The sequence below is a fragment of the Strongylocentrotus purpuratus genome, unplaced genomic scaffold (genome assembly GCF_000002235.5).
Source record: "Strongylocentrotus purpuratus isolate Spur 01 unplaced genomic scaffold, Spur_5.0 spur5_scaffold_13, whole genome shotgun sequence".
NCBI classification, from domain to species: domain Eukaryota; kingdom Metazoa; phylum Echinodermata; class Echinoidea; order Camarodonta; family Strongylocentrotidae; genus Strongylocentrotus; species Strongylocentrotus purpuratus.
In genome coordinates, this window is record NW_022145598.1 from 30,336,732 (window position 1) to 30,357,952 (window position 21,221).

Consider the following 21,221-nt stretch of genomic DNA (forward strand, 5'->3'; position numbering starts at 1 on the left):
TATGATTAGACTCAGATGATTATATGGAATGGAAATATCACCATAATTGGGTGACGATTTATGTTGGGTTTTCTGTAAATACATCTATGCCTCTTTAAAGCTGTTATATAACGTATACGTATAGTTACTGGCAGGAACTGAAATGGAAATGGATATGAATAATGGTTTCGTTTGTGTAGGGAGACACAGCGACTTCAATTGGAAGCAGTCAATATATGTCTCTGAAAATTGAAAAACAATAGCGTTGGGTTGGACTTTGATTTCTCACACATTGTATTCTGACCAATATTTATGTAATGAATCTTTACCTATCCTGATGTTTATTTGCTGAGCAAATGCGAAGGAATAGATCAAAGATGTTGCCCCTAGAATTATTTTTCTGTCTTACTAATTTATTTAAAGTGCCACGTCATATTCATTGCATTGCATCGTTCAAATGAAATTTCATTTACTTGTAACCGGTTAAAAAGATCAGGATTTGTTCACATCTGTGACAACTTATTTGTAGAATTAATCTTACATCGTTTATCTTCACGTCAAATCTTTCTATGGTGATTTTTTATATTTCAACGTATATAATAGGTAGAAAGTATAAAAAGTGCTATTTTGAGAAGTAGAACAAGAAGATACGTGATGCATATATTATTTTATTTACCATCTTATAGGAGGCTCCAAATCATCTTTAATTCCAGCATTGTCTTCGACCATTGTGTTAATCCTGATCACCATGGTTATCATAACTGTCTTTGTGTTTATGCGTAGAAGGTATGTAATATGGTTCATACAAATACAAAAGAGGAAATATTAACAAAAATCAAAAACATTAGCCTTGTAAATAACTATTTCAACTGATAAAAACAACAGTTGTCAAAATTTAACAATTCTTAAATCTAAAGAAATGTTGATAATTTACGATTCACGTTGATGACTTACGATTCACAAGTCATTTCTACAAAGATATAAATTGTAGAGAGTAGCAGCGATTTTAACGGTATAACAACCATAATTAATAATGTATTCATGTATTTAGAATGTGGACCGCATATCTCAAAAGTATGGGAAACAAAGATGAGGGAAGGAAAATAAAACAAAATGTGTCAAGAGATTTTTTTTTTAATAATCAAGACGAATTGTAAGGGGGGAAAACAGGGATATACAAAGAGATAGGTAGAGAAAAATCATACAGGGAAAATAGAGAACGTTGGTCTCGTTGGCTGTTGGTATTCGGAACGATGTAAAATGACAAGGAGGCATACGAGTCAGACACTAAACCGTAGCGATCAACGTCCTATGAAACCGAACACGTCTATCTTTCTCTTCAGTCTTGTGGTTCTTAAAGTCACTTTTAAGGGGGTATTAGACCGAAAGGCTAGAGATCCACATTTTCGGTCAGGTTATCTATCGAGAAGGTGACAAGAAGACCAATGAGACTAATATTGTTGGTCTAGCTGGCTATGATATCCATGTATACGGTCCGTGATCGTAGATTGTCTATCAGTGACTTATCCAATGCAACATTGTCTTTAACAGATCCCGAGACCCGAAGGTGACTGAGCCAGTGGATGAAGATGACGATGACCCTAATTTGTACAACAACCCAGTCTATTGTTCTAAAGATGACGGCCTTCCTGTTCCAGATCTTATAGTCAGTACTAACTCCCATATCAGCAGTTCTTCCCAGGCACGGCAACCATTAAATGACATAGACAATCAGTATGAAGAGTGTGAAGGCGATCGTCACCCTGTAACCAACGCAGATGGTTATTTATCACACCATGATGCCCTTAGCGACACCCATAGTTTGCCCCAAAAAGATCTGCAGAATGGTGGAAAACAGGGACAATTAGATGGTCCTGCTGTTCTCGACGATGAGGAGGAGTACAATGCGCTTACTTTCAATCAATCGTCAGATATCACGCGGGCGCTGAAGAAACCAACGTCTGGTGGTGAAGGTGTGAACAATGGATATGGTGTCTTGGACCTGCCAGAACAGGAAGACTCCAAACTGTCTGTCAACTCTCCCCAACTTCATGCAGGACCAGGACCTAAGACAGGACCATACGAAAGGGATCAACCGGGTGATGAATCAGAATACCATAGCTACCAAGACCCGATGGAAATGAACCAGGATGGATCTGCTCGCACACCTACAGAGCTGGATGTCTTCTCAAGTGACAATTACAATATTCTCAATTCTGGGAAAGAAGTTGGAGATTACCATGTCTACCAAGCGACGGATGATACTGGTGGGGATGAAGGGAATTACGAAGATTTAGACGCCAAGATGAGCCGTGAGGATGAATATTCCGAGATAGATCAGAGCCAAAACCACGCACCCGGGACAACAGATAAGGCCACTTTCGAACCGATATACAGCGATGAAGTGTATTCGGAATTTCAGGGAAATTAGGGCAGCCATTAACTAACACTTTTGTATGTATGTAGACGCGCTGTGATGACATGCGTTATCATTAACACTTACATGATAAACAAGCGAGTGATAGGCTACTACAATATGTTTCCCGTCTGGATATACAAGCTTTGTACATATAGCAGTAAACTAAGAGTTATGAAATGTACACTTTATCATATGCCCTATTTCACGTAAATCATTCAGGGCTATAGCGATTTACATGAAACAGAATATGTCCGATGCGGAGTGTCCATAAATATTTTCCTATACGTGCGAATATTGTCAGCTTAATAATACCGAATGTGAAAATGGATGTATGCGAGTGAGCGTGTGTGCTTGTGTATGTGTGATTTGGTGGGTTATGGATGGTTTGTACGAGGGAAAATATGCAGCATCCTTCCTTTGTGAGAAAAATATTAATTCTGAGAAAAAATATTTAAGTAGAAGGCTTTTCATATGAGTGATACACTATCCTGTATTATAACAACAGACTATTATGCACTCAGTATTGTGTTAGTATGTATCTGGTGCGGTCGCATTTCTCTTACATTTCCAAGTACCCTGATTACCTTTATTGCAAGGAAATGAATTTACTATGCTGTACAGAAATGCAACGACATTCTAATTGTATAAATAAATTTAATTATTTCAATTTTTCATTTCTAAAACAACTTACAATGACGATTTTGAGGCGTTGTTCATTCGGTGCTCTAATTTCCATCACAACAATGTTCCTATTCATCGTTTATTCAACATTATCCTAATGGCACCCGGCATGGCACAGTGAATGATGAAAAATGAAAATCGGACCAACAGTTACAAGGTCGCGTGACCTTTTGTCTTTGCATGTCAGCCCGAAAATCGCTAGTTTTTGTGATTTGTGTACAAAACATATCGAAATGTCATTTTTCCTAACAATAGATGAAGCATTGGTTATTGGGTCTTGTTTAAAGTTTAGGTGGTTGATTTGGGAGTCAAAATAGTTGAATTGTAGTAAGAAATGAAATAAAACAACAAAAACAGTAAAATACATAAGTTAAAAAACAATGAAATACATAACAAATTATCAAAACAAGAGGAACCATAAGGAATAAGCTGGCTCTTCCAATTTTGGGGTATTTTTTTTATTCCAAATGGTCTAATAAACATATGTAGTGAAACAGAATGCTTAAATATGAATAACATATGATTTATGGGTAAAAATGTGATTTTATGACCTTATTTGCATAAATTACCATAAATATATAAATAAGTAAATTTTTCAAAAAATTGAAATCATCATATTATTCTATACTCTTCACTTGACATGCGTGCAAATTTTCGCGGAGATCGGCCTCTTCACGGCCGAGATCTTAAGGGGGGCTTAAAGCCCCCCCCCCCCCCCCCCAGGCCATACTAAGACCTCGAATAGCCCGGCCTTTTTAGAGTTAAAAATAGCTTGTACGGGCTTGCATTTTCTCTGAAAGAGGAATAGCAAACGCTTCATCGAAACTACACTGCACAATAAAAACTGCATGTTAGAACTTCCTCATAAACCTATCTACAAAGGGGAAAATGCGATGAAAAATTGAAAGTCCCGACAAAAAACGTCATCCGCTAAAAAAAATTTGTAAACCTTGATGTAACCTTCACATATTTTATGTTCGATGCATATTTCATTCGGAAAGTGAAAGTTGTTTAATCAAGCTAAGCCTTTTGGAAACGAAAGCAGGAAATTGTCCAACCATAAAAATGTATCAAATATCAGTTTTCTTTCATACCAAATTCGCAACAAAGGAAATTAATACCAATATTCGCTATTATATTTCACAAACAAATAATCTTGCGCTACGATTAGTCTAATAGTAAATCACGTGATGAAAGATAGTTCGCCCCGGGTTGAGATTCGAACCCTTATTCCTTGGACTGAACACCTGCCATCAGAACATGCATGAAATAGTCCCTATAATGTCAAGCATTTTTATTTTTGTTAAATGTCGTTAATTACAGCGTGGATTTACAACTTTCAATATCATGACTGCGAAATTTCCCAAAGCTCAGCAGACGATACATAGTGGTCAGTTACCACCAAAGGTAGATGACCTACGTCAAATGAAATGAATTTACTTATCATTTCCAAGTTTTGCCTTAATAATTATTTGTAAGAGTGTAATTTTTCATTGTTTACATGTATTTTTCTCTTTTTGTTTTGGAGGGAGTGGGTCTAAATCTATATTATTTCAATCACTGACTTCGAAGAAATGATAATAAATCATTCAGTCAATCTATGAATCAACCACCATTTACGATAGACAGTAAAAAAAAAATGGCTTAAACAATATTTGTTCCAATGTAACTGAGTGAAAAACCTCAAATTTAATATACTTCCTACTGGAAATGGGTACTTCATGTATTAAGTCTATGATAGAGAAATTCAGTAGTCAACGGGTTAAACGAGCTTTCTCACTCAACCAGAAATTGTTGATGGGTTAGACCAGGAAATGCAGAGATCAAAGCCTGTTTTTCATTAGTTGTAAAGTTTACTGCATTTTCACGGCATCCACTTGGCTGATACCAGCCAGAGTAAATATTTGTCAAGTGTTGATTTCCCACCCTTTCAAAAATATCTTCTTTTTTTTTCGTCGTTAAAGAGAGAGAGATATATATATGTAGGCTACTACAACATGTTTCCCTTGTGGATATACAAGCTTTGTACATATAGCAGTAAACTAAGAGTTATGAAATATACACTTTATCATAGGCCCTATTTCACGTAAATCATTCAGGACTAGCGATTGACATGAAACAGAATATGCCTGGTGCGGAGTGTCCATAAATATTTTCCTATACGTGCGAATACTGTCAGCTTATGTATATCGAATGTGAAGGTGGATGTATGCGAGTGAGCGTGTGTACTTGTGTATGTGTGATTTGGTGGGTTGTGGATGGTTTGTAGGAGGGAAAATATGCAGCATCCTTCCTTTGTGAGAAAAATATTAATTCTGAGAAAAAATATTTAAGTAGAAGGCTTTTCATATGAGTGATACACTATCCTGTATTATAACAACAGACTTTTATGCACTCAGTATTGTGTTAGCATGTATCTGGTGCGGACGCATTTCTCTTACATTTTAAAGTACCCTGATTACCTTTATTGCAAGGATATTACTACCTAAAGGTATTTACTATGCTGTACAGAAATGCAACGACATTCTAATTGTATATAGGATTTTAATTATTTCAATTTTTCATTTCTAAAACAACTTACAATGACGATTTTGAGGCGTTGTTCATTCGGTGCTCTAATTTCTATCACAACAATGTTCCTATTCATCGTTTATTCAACATTATCATAATGGCACCCGGCATGGCACAGTGAATGATCGTATTGGATAAAGCCATTTCGCATTTGTGCTTTTATTACACTGTAGGCAGTTTCACGGGGACGGGCAGGAGCGTCATGGGGAGGGAATGTTGTGCCTTTTAAATCTCGTAGCATGCACTGTCAAATCTGACAATAGTCAGACCATTTGTTTATTGCCCTTAGCGAACTTGAAAATTTGATCATTGTGGGGGCAACGCGAAGAAGAGTGACATCAATATGACACGTTATCAACTCAATGTTTCCTTACCTAAGGATCGGTAGCGATACAAATAATAAACTTTATAATGAAATATATCCTGATACAAACGTGTGTATATACATTGTAATTATTGCAGGAGTAATGGTTATATTCGAAATGAAGTTCTTGAAATTTATTTAAAATTCTTAATGTCTGCAATTCATTATCATAAATCGTTGTAATAATGGTTGTGATGTAATAAATAATTACTTTTTATCAGCTACTGAGTATGAATATGAGTATAGTTCTGATGTTGAAAGTTCTTCACCTAAAGGAAAGTTATACAACTTTTGTCTATTGACCTTTTACCCATATCTGAAAAGTAACAATACAATAACACCAATCACAAGGACGTACTAGATCCTCCCACACCGTTAAAACACATCAGGAACTCTACCTTTTTTGGATAGAAGTATTCATAATCACACAATTTGTATTAAACGGAATCGTTTTAATATTTGCACATCGCAACAAGCAACCGATACGAGACTAAATCAACTCAATAATCTTGCCACGAAAGAGTGGTGAACCATGGAACGAGGCTGAGGCCTAGAATGACGTCATTTTAATACCGTATTCTAATTTAGTTTCACCTCGTTACTTTGAAACCCCTCCTATTGTGAATACAAGTACAACATTTTTTCTATTAACAGTCCATTTAAAAATCCTCTTAACTGATATATAACAAATATGTGCATGTGTGTGTTTTTGCGTATGTGTGTGTGTGTCTATGCGTCCCACACCTAACATTTCAATTCTTCTAGCAGTCCCTTCAGTCGCAAAGACTGGGCTACTATTGCAAATGAGGACACCAACCAACTATTAACTGTTTAACCCGTTGCCTACTGAATTTCCATTCCAAAAGTCTTTTATCAAGTAAGAACAATTAAGCAAGATATGATATTCTCAAAATGTAAACAACCTGATAAATTGCAATTATTCTGTTTTATCCTTGACTGTTGTTGCAAGTCTATCTTCTTCTTTTTTCAGTCACATTTCAGATATGTATATTAATATGTAATTCAAAAAGTATTTTCGAATGATATTAACAAAGTCCTTTGTAATTACTTGATAGCATACAAATGCAGGACCAATGCACAGATTTGTCTGAATCTTCTTGGTTTAAAATGTATTTGTAACAAGTTGAAATCTCCTTTCAACTTCCTGTATTTCAACCAACCCTCTTTTTTTCTCCCTCCCCCTCTTTCCTTCTAACTGTATCTCTCTCTATATTTCTCTCCCAATCTCTCTCTCTCTCTCTCTCTCTTTGTTCTTTTCCAAACTTGTATATCTTACATCCTCCTCTTTACTTGTTGGTATCAACATGATACGCTATTGTGATTGTGTATACGCTTTTATAACGTGCATTTATGATTGGGTATTCATAATATATATGCATAATGTTTCATTGTTGGGTCTCCTAATGAAAAACAGCTTTTATTAATCTTGTTTTATCCTGAATATATGTCCCAAAAAATCAATGAACCAATCAATAAATCAATCAATAAGTAACTAAATAAATATACACATAAATAAATATGTTGTATAATTATTGTCACCGCGCTTTAGTATAAAACTAATAACGGATACAAGCGATAATTTTCATTTGAATAGTTCCGAAACCTTAACAATTTCATCATTCTTGTATTGTCAAAAATGCAACGTGTATACAACCATAAACACCCATTCGTTGATTTGAGGGGTATTGAACTTTAGATATTAGTGTTTTAAGACGGGGGGGGGGGGGCTCGCAAACCGAACAAGTAGCATATGTTTAACCTGTGGTCTACTGAATTTACACATAACCCTATCTTTAGTACAGCTACAGTTGAAAATGGGTTGGATGAAATTAATCAGACATACTGGTTGTGGAATTTATAAATGCTCATATAAATTCATGAACCTACAAACTACTTCATTTCGTTTTGGAATACCGGTTTTGGAAAATTGTCCCAAATGATTCGCCCCCCCCCCCCCGCCCCTCCTCCATCGTCTGTATTGTACAAGGCAGAATGAAGTAATATAATATACTTTCTAATCATGTGCATTTGAAGACGAGGGAGGGCGTGTGTTTGTGTATAGAGGCAGAGCCAACTATACCAAGAGTTTGGCTAACTTGTTTCAATTTGGTCACAAGGTGGCGTATATTATTTTGATTTTTTTTTGCCTGCCCAACAATGCTCTTCTTGCCATGTTACGTCCAACGCGTACCAGATTGGCTAAACGGTCCTAATCAATGCACCCCCGTAAAAACGAGGGGTTCGGGGGGGGGGGGGGTTGATTTAAAAAAAATTATTGCTCCATACCCCCCCCCCCCCCCATTGAGCAAAAAGAACAAAAATTACTGCTCACTACCTGCCCCCCTCCCCCCCCCCCCCATTTCCTCCCCCGCTTATTTGCCGGCTGATCCGCCGCTTAATATTTTCTCACGAACAAAAATTGGCAATTCTAAGAACCCCCCCCCCTTAAAAATAGCTTGTACGGGCTTGCAAATTTCTCTGAAAGAGGAATAATAAACTTTTCATCGAAACTACACTGCATAATATAAACTGCACGTTAGAACTTCCTCATACACCTCTCTACAAAGGGGAAAATGCGACGAAAAATTGAAAGTCCCGACAAAAATCGTCATCCGCTCAAAAAATTGTAAACCTAACTGTAAACTTCATATTTTTATGTTCGATGGCTCGATGCATATTTCATTCGGAAAGTGAAAGTTGTTTAATCAAGCTAAGCCTGTTTCATACGAAAGCAGGAAATTATCCAACTATAAAAATGTATCAAATATCAGTTTTCTTTCATACCGGATTTGCAACAAATAATAATAATAATAATAATAGGCATTTCTATAGCGCCATCTATCTAGATAATTCTATTCCGAGGCACATTTATTATTACCCCGGCTTTAGCCTAGCAACCGTTTATACTTTATACAGCGCTCTAGCATTTCAAGGAATTAACTCCTGCCAGGTACCCATTTACATCACCTGGGTTGAGTGTGGCAAATGTAGATCAATGTCAATGTCTGGTCAAAATCAATCACGTGATAAAAGATAGTTCGCCTCGGGTTAAGATTCGAACCCTTAATCTTTGGATCGAACACCTGCCATCAGAAAATGCATGATATAGTCCCTATAATGTCAAACATTTCATTTTTGGTTTAAATGTCTTTAATTACAGCGTGGATTTGCAACTTTCAATATCATGATTGCGAAATTTCCCAAAGCTCAGCAGACGATACACAGTGGTCAGTTACCACTAAAGGTAGATGGCCTACGTCAAATGAAATGAATTTACCTATCATATCCAAGTTTTGCTTTAATAATTATTTTTAAGAGTGTAATTTGTCATTGTTTACATGTATTTTTCTCTTTTTGTTTTGGAGGGAGGGGGACTAAATCTATCTCATTTCAATTACTGACTTCGAAGAAATGATAATAAATCGTTCAGTCAATCTATAAAGCATTCATAATTAACGATAGACAGTAATAAACTGGCTTTAATAATATGCTGCTTTGATATAGCGCGAATTACAATAAAATCTCTAAACGCTTCCAAACTTGGAGATTATTACCCTGGATTTAGCGGCCATTACGGCGCTCTAGCATTTCAAGGAACTAAGTCCTGCCAGATACCCATTTAAATCACCTGAGTTGAGTGTGGCAAATGTGGATCAATCTCTTGCCAAATGACATTAGTACCGCAGCGGGACTCGAACTGCAGACCTTGTGATTGACAGTCCGGTGACGTAGCCACTCGACTACTCGACCACGACATCTCTACCTCTTAAACAAGATTTGTTTGAGTTTGAGTTTGAGTTTATTGGTTTCACAATTCACATGTAGATATAATAAAGAATACTGAGAGAACAACTTCAAATTTAATCTACTTCCTACTGGAAACGGGTCATTCAAGTATTAAGTCTATGATAGTTAAAGAAATTCCGTAGTCAACGGTTTAAACTGGCTTTCTCACTCAACCAGAAAGTTTACATGGGCTAGACCAGGAAATGCAGAGATCAAAGCCTGTTCTTTCTTTAGTTGTAAAGTTAACTCCATTTTCACGGCATCCAACACTTGCTGATACCAGCCAGAATAAATAATTGTCAAGTGTTGACTTCCCACCCTTTCAAAAATATCTTCTTTTTTTTCGTCGTTAAAGATATATATATATATATATATATATGTAGGCTACTACAATATGTTTCCCTTGTGGATATACAAGCTTTGTACATATAGCAGTAAACTAAGATCTATGAAATATACACTTTATCATAGGCCCTATTTCACGTAAATCATTCAGGACTAGCGATTGACATGAAACAGAATATGCCTGGTGCGGAGTGTCCATAAATATTTTCCTATACGTGCGAATACTGTCAGCTTATGTAATATCGAATGTGAAGGTGGATGTATGCGAGTGAGTGTGTATACTTGTGTATGTGTGATTTAGTGGGTTGTGGATGGTTTGTAGGAGGGAAAATATGCAGCATCCTTCCTTTGTGAGAAAAATATTAATTCTGAGAAAAAATATTTAAGTAGAAGGCTTTTCATATGAGTGATACACTATCCTGTATTATAACAACAGAATATTATGCACTCAGTATTGTGTTAGCAGGTATCTGGTGCGGTCGCATTTCTCTTAAATTTCCAAGTACCCTGATTACCTTTATTGCAAGAAAATGAATTTACTATGCTGTACAGAAATGCAACGACTTTCTCATTGTATATAGGATTTTAATTATTTTAATTTTTCATTTCTAGAACAACTTACAATGACGATTTTGAGGCGTTGTTCATTCGGTGCTCTTATTTCCATCACAACAATGTTCCTATTCATCGTTTATTCAACATTATCATAATGGCACCCGGCATGGCACAGTGAATGATCGTATTGGATAAAGCCATTTCGCATTTTTGCTTTTATTACACTGTAGGCAGTTTCACGGGTACGGGCAGGAGCGTCATGGGGAGGGAATGTTGTCCTATTAATCTCGTAGCATGCACTGTCAAATCTGACAATAGTCAGACCATTTGTTTATTGCCCTTAGCGAACTTGAAAATTTGATCATTGTGAGGACAACGCGAAGAAGAGTGACATCAATATGATACGTTATCAACTAAATGTTTCCTTCTCTAAGGATCAGCAGCGATACAAATAATAAACTTTATAATGAAATATAACCTGATACATACGTGTGTATATAAATTGTATAATTATTGCAGGAGTAATGGTTATATTGAATTTAATTTAAAATTCTGAACGCCAGCCATTCATTATCATAAATCGTTGTAATATTCGTTGTCATGTAATAAATAATTACTTTTTATCAGCTACTGAGTATGAACTTGAGACTTTAGTTCTGATGTTGAAAGTTCTTCACCTAAAGGAAAATTGTCATAAAACATACAACCTTTTTTTATTGACCTTTTACCCATATGTGAAAAGTAACAATCCAAGAAAACCAACCTCAAGGACAGACCAGATCCTCCCACACCTGAAAATCACATCAGGAACTCTACCTTTGTGTAAAGAGGTATTCATAATCACACAATTTGTATTAAACGGAATCGTTTTAATATTTGCACATCGCAACAAGCAACCGATACGAGACTAAATCAACTCAATAATTTTGCCACGAAAGACTGGTGAACCATGGAACCAGGCTGAGGCCTAGGATGACGCCATTCCCATATTCTAATTTAGTTTCACCTCGAGAAAACCGAACAATTCTTAACTTTGTAACCAGCTGCCTACTGAATTTCCGCTCCCAAAGCCTATTATCAGGTAGAACGATTAAGCAGGATATGATATTCTCAAAAATGCAAACAACCTGAAAAATTGCAAATATGTTGTATCTTCGATTGATGTTGCAAGTCTACCTTCTTCTTTTTTCAGTCAAATTTCAGATTTACGTATAATCATATGTAATTAAAAAGTATTTTTGAATAATATTAACAAGAACCTTTGTAAATAGTTGATAGAATGCGCATGTATGCAAGACCAATGCACAGATTTTCCGAACTCTTCTTAGTAAAAAGTGTATTTGCTAAAGATTAAAATCTCCTTTCAACTTCCTGTAATTCACCCCCACGCTCTCTCTGTCTCTCTTCTCTCTCTCTCTCTCTCTCTCTCTCTCTCTCTCTCTCTTCGTTCTTTTCAAAACTTGTTTATCTTACATCCTCCTCTTTACTTGTTGGTATCAACATGATACGCTATTGTGATTGTGTATACGCTTTTATAACGTGCATTTATGATTGGGTATTCATAATATATATGCATAATGTTTCATTGTTGGGTCTCCTAATTAACAGCTTTTATTAATCTTGTTTTATCCTGGATATATGTTTCAATAAATCAATGAACCAATCAACTAATCAATCAATAAGTAACTAAATAAATGAACACATAAATAAATGTGTTGTATATTTGTTAGCGGGGAAATCAGACAATGTCACCGAGCTTTAGTATCAAACTAATAACGGATACAAGCGATACTTTTCATTTGAATAGTTCCGAAACCTTAACAATTTCATCCTTCTTGTATTGTCAAACATGCAAATTGTATAAAACCATAAACACCCATTCGTTGATTTAACGGGTATGGAACTTTAAATAGTAGTGTTTTAAGACGGCCAATAATCAATTGTTAAACGGGGGGGGGGGGGGGGGGGCTCGCAAACCGAACAATTGGCATCTGTTTAACCTGTTATCTATTGAATTTACACATAACCCTATCTTTACTATAGCTACAGTTGAAAATGGGTTTGATGAAATCAATCAGACATACTGGTTGTGGCATTTATAAATGCTCATATGAATCCATGAACCCACCAACTATTTCATTTCGTTTTGGAATACCGGTTTTGGAAAATTGTCCCAAACGATTCGCCCCCCCCCCCCCCTCCTCCATCGTCTGTATTGTACAAGGCAGAATGAAGTCATATATATAATAAACGTTCTATAAATCATGTGCGGTTGAAGACGAGGGAGGGCGTGTGTTTGTGTAAAGAGGCAGAGCCAACTATATATACCAATAGTTTGGCTAACTTGGTTTAATTTGGTCACAAGGTGGCGTATATTCTTTTGATTTTTGCTTTCCCAACAAAGCTCTTCTTGCCATGTTCCGCCCAACGCGTACCAGATTGGCTAAACCGTCCAAATCAATGCACCCCGTACAAACTAGGGGTTCGGGGGGGGGGGGGGGGGGCGAACTGTTGCTCAAAAACAGGGGGGTGTTGATTTAATAAAAATGTTTGCTCCATACCCCCATTTGGAGGGAGGGGACTAAATCTATCTCATTTCTATTACTGACTTCGAAGAAATGATAATAAATCGTTCAGTCAATCTATAAAGCATTCATAATTAACGATGGACAGTAATAAACTGGCTTAATAATAACAATATGCAGCTTTGATATAACGCGAATTACAATAAAATCTCTAAACGCTTCCAAACTTGGAGATTATTACCCTGGATTTAGCAGCCATTACGGCGCTCTAGCAATTCAAGGAATTAATTCCTGGCAGGTACCCATTTACATCACCTGGGTTGAGTGTGGCAAATGTGGATCAATCTCTTGCCAAAGGACATTACTGCCGCGGCGGCACTCGAACCGCAGACCTTGTGATCGACAGTCCGGTGACGTAGCCACTCGATAACTCGACCACGACATAAATTATCTATCTCTTAAACAATATTTGTTTGAGTTTGAGTTTGAGTTTTATTGGTTTCACATTTCACATGTAGATATAATAAAGAATACTGAGTGAACAACGTCAAATTTAATCTACTTCCTACTGGAAACGGGTACTTCATGTATTAAAGGTAATACAAAATTTTGGTATGGGGTCATGAATTTGGTTCAAATGAACATATTGGAAGCATATGCGATCTTACAATATTCAGTAATCGTTGTCGCGGTCGAAATCGACTCTAACGTTATGAAATTGTAAATAATAAACACTTTATGTTGAATAGCTCCCTCTCAAGGTCAAGATATTAATTAAGCTATAAAACAATGTTTATTGACTAAAATCGACCGATTAGATATTCCCGTTTGGAAAGTATATACCACAACTACATGTTTTGAGATTGTCATGGTCGCAGCTACCATTGTACGGCCGTAGGAGCTTTTTGAAATTTATCAAAATTTACCGGGAGCACCGGTAAATCTTTATATTCAATATTTCTCGGAAGCAGAAGTGTTTTAGAGGCTAAAATTTCTAGTGCTTTTAATTCATCCACAGGGGCATCCAAATATATCAAAATTGTAAAGATTCACTATCCACCCATTTTTCAAAATTTCCCAAAACTTTGTAATACCTTCAAGTCTATGATAGTTAGAGAAATTCCGTAGTCAACGGGTTAAACTGGCTTTCTCACTCATCCAGACAGTTTTGATGGGCTACACCAGGAAATGCAGAGATCAAAGCCTCTTCTTTCTTTAGTTGTAAAGTTCACTGTGTTTTCACGGCATCCAACACTTGCTGATACCAGCCAGAATAAATAATTGCCAAGTGTTGATTTCCCACCCTTTCACAAGTATCTTCTCTTTTTTTCGTCGTTAAATATAAGTGCGAGAATTCTCAACTCTGGCATGACATGGTGTTCCAGAATATGTAGGCGTGAAGAAAATGGTCTCGTACTAATTTTTGTTATGTTCATGATGCTTGACTATGATTGAGTGATATTAAGTTTGTATGCCATGTATATCTTTTCATACAACGTATTTGTTTTTGTATGTGTTTGCACTTCAGAACCTGAAGAAGGCCTCACAAGCCGAAAGCTCGTAATACAATTGTAGAGTACAGCTACGTCTCACGTTCCTAGACCATTTTCTTCACGCCTATATACATATGAACAGAAAATTTCCAAAATTATTTTGAAATGTCTCTATGGGGAGATTTCTTTTTCCAACAGACAACTTTTAGCGGTTCCCAAGTTGTTGATACCAGCGCGAAAACATACTAGTTTTTGCCAAGTCTGAGTTTCGTACGATTTCATAAATCCCCAAAGTTGATTTTCCGAAAGTAATCCTGTTTTCATATGGATTCTGTGAATGGGATAATCTCAGTGAAAGAGATGAACATGATCAAATGACAACGTTATCAAGGGATATATGTAACAAACCTGATACCAGGAACCAGGAATCAAAAAACATAAAAGCAATATTGTAATAGCGGAAAACACTTGAAACGTGAATATGCATAGGTTATTTCACTTTAATAACACATTTCCTTATAAGGAAAAATTTTCCGTTGATCAGATACTCTCAACAAAAAAATGATATGAACTAGGGGGAAGTTACCAACTAAATTTTCGAGACAAATTGATATGTATTAGAGACAACAATTTGGAGATTTATTCGCAATCGTGTTTCTGCGGACATCCATCTCGGCATTTTTACAGTCGATTTTATCAACTTCTTACAATTGCATTTTGGATAGAGCCTACGATATATTATAGAGAGTTTCCTACCCGAGACACGGATTTATAGTAGACAAAATTTAATATGACTGAAATATTCTTCTTCGTTTGTGCGGTTATTATGTCAACCTGTGTGAACAATCCATGTGCACATGCCTGGCAAGAAGAGATAAGTAAGTCGTATTCCCTGCTCCGTAAATCCGTTATTATAGGATCATATTGATTTATCAAGAAGTCATATCAATTAAATGTTGAGCATGATATTTTAACAAATTGGTTTTGATGATTAGCATACCCTGTTCATATTAATGTAGATTTCATATGTATTGTAATTTGTAGGTTTATTTGCACTTTTTTGTTTTGTATAATATATAATTGTTTATCATTGTATTTTGTCTGTTATAGCGCTTGGAGTCTTCGGTAGTAAGCGCTTTATAAGCACCGTTTTTATTAGTATTAGTATGTGGTCAATTTCAGGCATTTTAACTGTATTAAGTTTGTATATATTTATTTATTATGACTTCTTTTTAAAGAACTTCTTTGCATAATACCATTCGAAATACGATAGTTACCATAGTGTGAAAATATAAAGCTTGTAACTTTGCGCAAAGTTAATTATTATTCTTTTTTGTTACAGTTATCAATTTACAGTCAAATGAGACAGAAATCCTCAACTCACGAAACTTTCCTTCGTGGTATGGCAGCGACATCGACATCGACATTATGTGGCATGTGAGGGCTCCTTTGGGATATCGCATTATGGTCCACTTTCCCGAATTCGAAATAGCGTATTACAGGTACATGTATTTCGTATATATCTACGACGGAATAACATCAGAGAATCGGTCTTCAGATCCGAGGGAAACTCTCTATGGACGATCTGTTCCACGGAATATCACCACGGTTGGAGCTTACCTCTGGATTCACTTTACCATGGATGACTTTTATTTTTATAGACAATTTGACCACAACCGCTTTGGTTTTAGAGCTGTGCTAACGACCGTAGAGACAACTGGTAAGTTACATGCGTCTCACGATTCATGTTTTATTACTGAAAACGAAGTTTTTAAACTTACATAATGCCATGAATGCCTCCTTATGAATCTGACTTAAACAGGTGATTGAGTTGCAACGTTTTTATTGAGAACGATCGAAGTGTTGAACTTCAGTTACATTGGTAAAGTAATATATTGTGTGAAAGTTAGAAAAATGAATAATGTTTGAAGTCAACCAAGAGAGTGTAACATTTCTAAAAAATAAGTTTTAGGTACGCCGATATATTTACAATTTCTACCAAACAGGAAGAAAAGCTTTCCTTTGCCAAACGCCCCCCCCCCCCATGTATGTGTGTTTAGGCCTATCCCAAATGATCTCATAAATTGCCATTGTATTTGTTGTCACCATTGTTTTTTCTTCATCATTCCATTCTGTATATGTTTTTTATTGTTTTTTTTTATGAAGAGTGTTGAATAAACTTTGAGTTTGAATTCCTTCAACAACATGACAATAACCAAGCTTTGCATAATTTCGAATATTAATAGGTTTCAGTGATTCGTTTATCGACGGTATGTCATATTTTTTTAAGTGAATACACATTTTTGTTAATATATGAGTTAGGTATTAGATGCAAAACATATATTTGTGAACAAACATATATCTTGTTTTTCAAGGAGAATGACAACATTCTTTGAAAATCTTTCATATTTGTTTTCATTTTCATTCGTCTATTATCAAAACCACAGTTATAATGTTAGATACGATTGAGACAGAAATCATATCTTCGCCAAACTTTCCTGCAAACTATGAAAATAACATCGACATCGCCCTGCAATTGATAGCACCGTCAGGCTGCAGAGTCCACGTCATTTTTCGCCATTTCGAATCTGAGGCGAATTCAGACTATGTATACATCTACGAAGGATGGACATCCAATTTTTCGAATTCAACGTTGGTGGCGTCTCTGTCTGGAAGGTCTATCCCAGATAATTTTACAAGCATGGGATCTTATCTTTGGATTCGATTCACCAGCAACGAAAGAAACAGATTCAAAGGTTTTCAAGCACTGCTCAATGCAAAAATACCAGGTAGGTTTAATACGTTCCATGATACCGACCTTTCTTTGGTCGACTACATAATTGTTTTCGATTCAGGTATACATAAGACCGATTCTTGTCATAAATAATTTTTAAAGGGATATACATTGTAAACATTAACTTGATCTTATTGAGCGAAAACACGGGGAGAAAAAACAGCTCGTGTTCATCGAAACAGTATTTGAAGTCTATATAGAAATCTTTATTTACTACAAACAAAATGTTTAATCTTATTTTCACATTAAAAATTAAGTTTCAACCAATCCGTGATAATGAAAGCTTTTTTTTTCTCGACAAATATAAAGTTGTTTCTTGATAACCAAAACTAAAAAGAACTAAAATAAAAAAACCACGAATATATGAAAAGCCGTTAGATGGATTCTGGCCCTTTCCCCCAACATGTATTCAATTGTAATTCACCATTATTATGGAGTAGTGTGTCTTCGTATAAAAAAGCCTAATCATTTCCCAACCTACATTCTTACATCGTTTACACCTTCAATTGTGATAGGGCCTGGCCGCAATGTGACCTCTAAACCTGGAACTACTGGACCAACATCTACCGCGAACTCTACAGCAATATCATCAGAACCGCCAAGAGGTTTGTATTTAAATCATATGTTGTATCATTGGTATTACAAGTTTTTCTGTTTCCATACGATTTCGGTGCATTAACAATCATGCGTTTAGACTGGGGGAGAGAGAGAGGGGGAGGGAGAGAGAGAAGAAGAAAAAGAAGAAGATGAAGAGGATGATAAAGAAGAAGAAGAAGAAGAAGAAGAAAAGGAACTAAGAAAATGTGTTAATTTGATATTTATGGGCACATCAGATAGATTTAAACGTTGGGAGTAAGATGAATACTTAGTAATATCGATGAATCGGCCTGGCTCTTCAGATGCCCCTCCAATGCTTCATCATGAAGATATATCATATGGGCGTGTTTGCTTTTCGCATTTTATGTCAGTCCTGTTAGAAATCATTAAATATACATGTATACACGCCATTTAAGGTAATTTGAATATGATATGATGTGCTACAACATCTATGTTGATCTTGGTATTTATTATGCATAACAACCTGGGTCATTTACAGAAGCAATTGATTCTCAAATGGTTATCCTTTTCTTTTCCTTATTGTTGAACGTTGGAACAGGATTAAGCTTGGTGCCAATACTAAGCTCCACTTTGGTCCCACTATTCGCTGTCGCTATCATCGTGCTTCTCGTGTGCCTGCTCTGTCGACGAAAAGGGTAAATAGTCTTCCATTATCATTGATGTTGTTGTTAATTCCTGGCTAAAAAATGTCCATAAACAACACTCAAATATATTGGTCATTACAGCAAGTTATCGAATCTCTCTACCTTAAGGGAAAACAATTCTTTAGCAATGCAAATGTGCTTTCTAAAGTAGGCCTATTAAATTAATTAATTAATTATTCTCGCATACGTTTTTTTGAAAGGTTATTGACATTTTCATTCATACATAGATACAACATCCACTATTTCATTATGGGGTCATCCCGGTAGAAAGACCAAGCAAAGTAATAGATTTGATTTTAGAAAAGAAGGCCCGTGATACCGACAGCAACGAGATCGATCGACAATCCATGAGACCGATAAAACAAAGGAATACTTGAGGGAAGATAGGGAGATAGAGAAATGTGTGTCTTATGGGCCTTCGGTCTTGTAAACTCTCTGAATAGTGGCTAGTTTGTACCATTCATTTCATCAGTTCTAAATAAAATTGCAATAATGTCTTCATTATTATATCAGGCTGAAGCACGGATCATCTCAAGGTATCGCCGCCTCCGGAGAGCCTCGGGAGAGTCCTGGAATGAAGGATAATTCGACATTTGAATCGTCCAATGTTCATGATCTCCGGATGGCAGAAGTTATGGGTCGTCATGGCGGGATTGATCCATACATGGCCCTTACGACTCCCCATGATGGCCCTACAGTCCAAGTATACGAACCATTACGAGAGGTAAACTCCCAGGGAGACGTATATGAGGTACCTGTAAATCGGGCCAATAGACAAACTGGTCCAGAGTTTGGTAAGACCTTGCATAAGCTTCAGGTACATCCCGAGACCGACTATGAAAACACACAGGAATACCAGGGCCTTACGATTAATGTAGTTGAAAGGAATTATTCACGTAATGAAAGCCCCATACGTGGGCTTCAGGTACAACCTGAGACTGAATATGAAGTAATACATGAGAGCGAGTATATGAATGTGCAATAAATGATTTTTCGTTAAACTCTAACCGTTTCTATAAGACAGGTTATAAATTGCAAATTACATAATTTAGATCAAATTCAAACAAATAAACTCAAAGAAGAGAAGATTCATGCCACCAGTTTTTATTAGGTCACTAATTTTCAAGTTTCTTGATTACATCACAAAAATGAATAGTTGTGTCATACATTTTACATCATTGAATGCTATAGGGCTTAGAGATAAGCTTAAAACGAGGTAATATTTTCATTTGGCTTAATCAACCGAACAGTGATATTATCTTTGTACAAGAAACGTATTGGTCAATTGATTTAGAGCCAATAATTCGTATTGAATGGAGGGGTTTAGTGTTTATTCAACCATGGTATCATTCTAGAGGAGTTGCAATCTGATTAAGGATAACACAGGTATTGACAAAATAAGTACTCTTTTTAAAGGAGAATGTAAAATATTATTCCATGTCAAGATGAATGTTACCTATTTATACATTTCTATGCTCCTTCTAAACGATCAGAAAAGGATTTATTTTTTAGAAATTGTTTAAATTCAAATAGGAAAATTGTTCTTGGTGGTTATTGGAATTATGCCCAGAATAAAACTTTAGGTACTAATGGAATATTATACATATGGTTATATGATTATATCAACAAGTTCAAAAAGCAATACTTTTTGCTAAATATTTGGAGAAAAATAGAAATTATACGTGGAGGCAGAGCTCACGTAAGTTATCCTCCCGGTTAGATTACTGGTTGATCTCTCGCGAGCCGTGCCAATACGTTCACTCTACAAACATCAGGCCATGTGTGAATTGTGATCATAATGCTATCTTATTGAAGTTAAAACTTATCAACGAGAAATGAGGAAGAGGCTATTGGAAATTCAACAGTGAAGGATGAGATATATAGAAGAAATATAAGGTGTTAAAAACAAGGTCAGAACAGAATATAAAGAACTTTATAATGAAGGAAATTGAGAAATGTGCAAAACAAGAATACAAATTTACACAATTAAATATGATGTAGAGGTACAGAGAAAAGGGGAAATTGTGTACAGTTAGAAAAAGAATATTTCTCTTTGGGTAAAGTAATGGACCAGAGTCATAGCGATAGTATTGCTGAGAAAAAAAAGAAAGAAAAAGTTCAAAATATTCTATCAATGGTCGCTGTAAAACTTAGATTCGTTTGTTATTGTATGTATATATGTTATTGGCAATAAATACCTAGAAAGAGTGAGAAAAAATAAAAGTGCTTATGACAAAAGTTATGAAAAAATAATAAATATCAAATTGAATATTAATTAATTGAATTGAATATTTTTCGTTATTCGAAATTAATAATGATAATTTGTGTGTGTGTATATATATATATATATATATATATATATATATATATAAATATTGTATATTGAATTCATGAATATACATGATTTAGCTAGAATTCTTTAATCA

The 21,221-nt window shown here is 35.7% G+C and overlaps 1 protein-coding gene across 1 annotated transcript; it reads left to right on the plus strand.

Annotated features, from left to right (window-relative positions):
* Nucleotides 1-668: 668 nt before the first annotated feature.
* On the plus strand, nt 669-3,256 carry LOC100889330. The gene is made up of 2 exons (XM_030983322.1): nt 669-765; nt 1,531-3,256. The coding sequence occupies exons 1-2, from the start codon at nt 728-730 to the stop codon at nt 2,408-2,410; spliced, it is 918 nt and encodes a 305-aa protein (XP_030839182.1). The 5' UTR covers nt 669-727; the 3' UTR covers nt 2,411-3,256.
* The last annotated feature ends 17,965 nt before the right edge of the window (nt 3,257-21,221 follow it).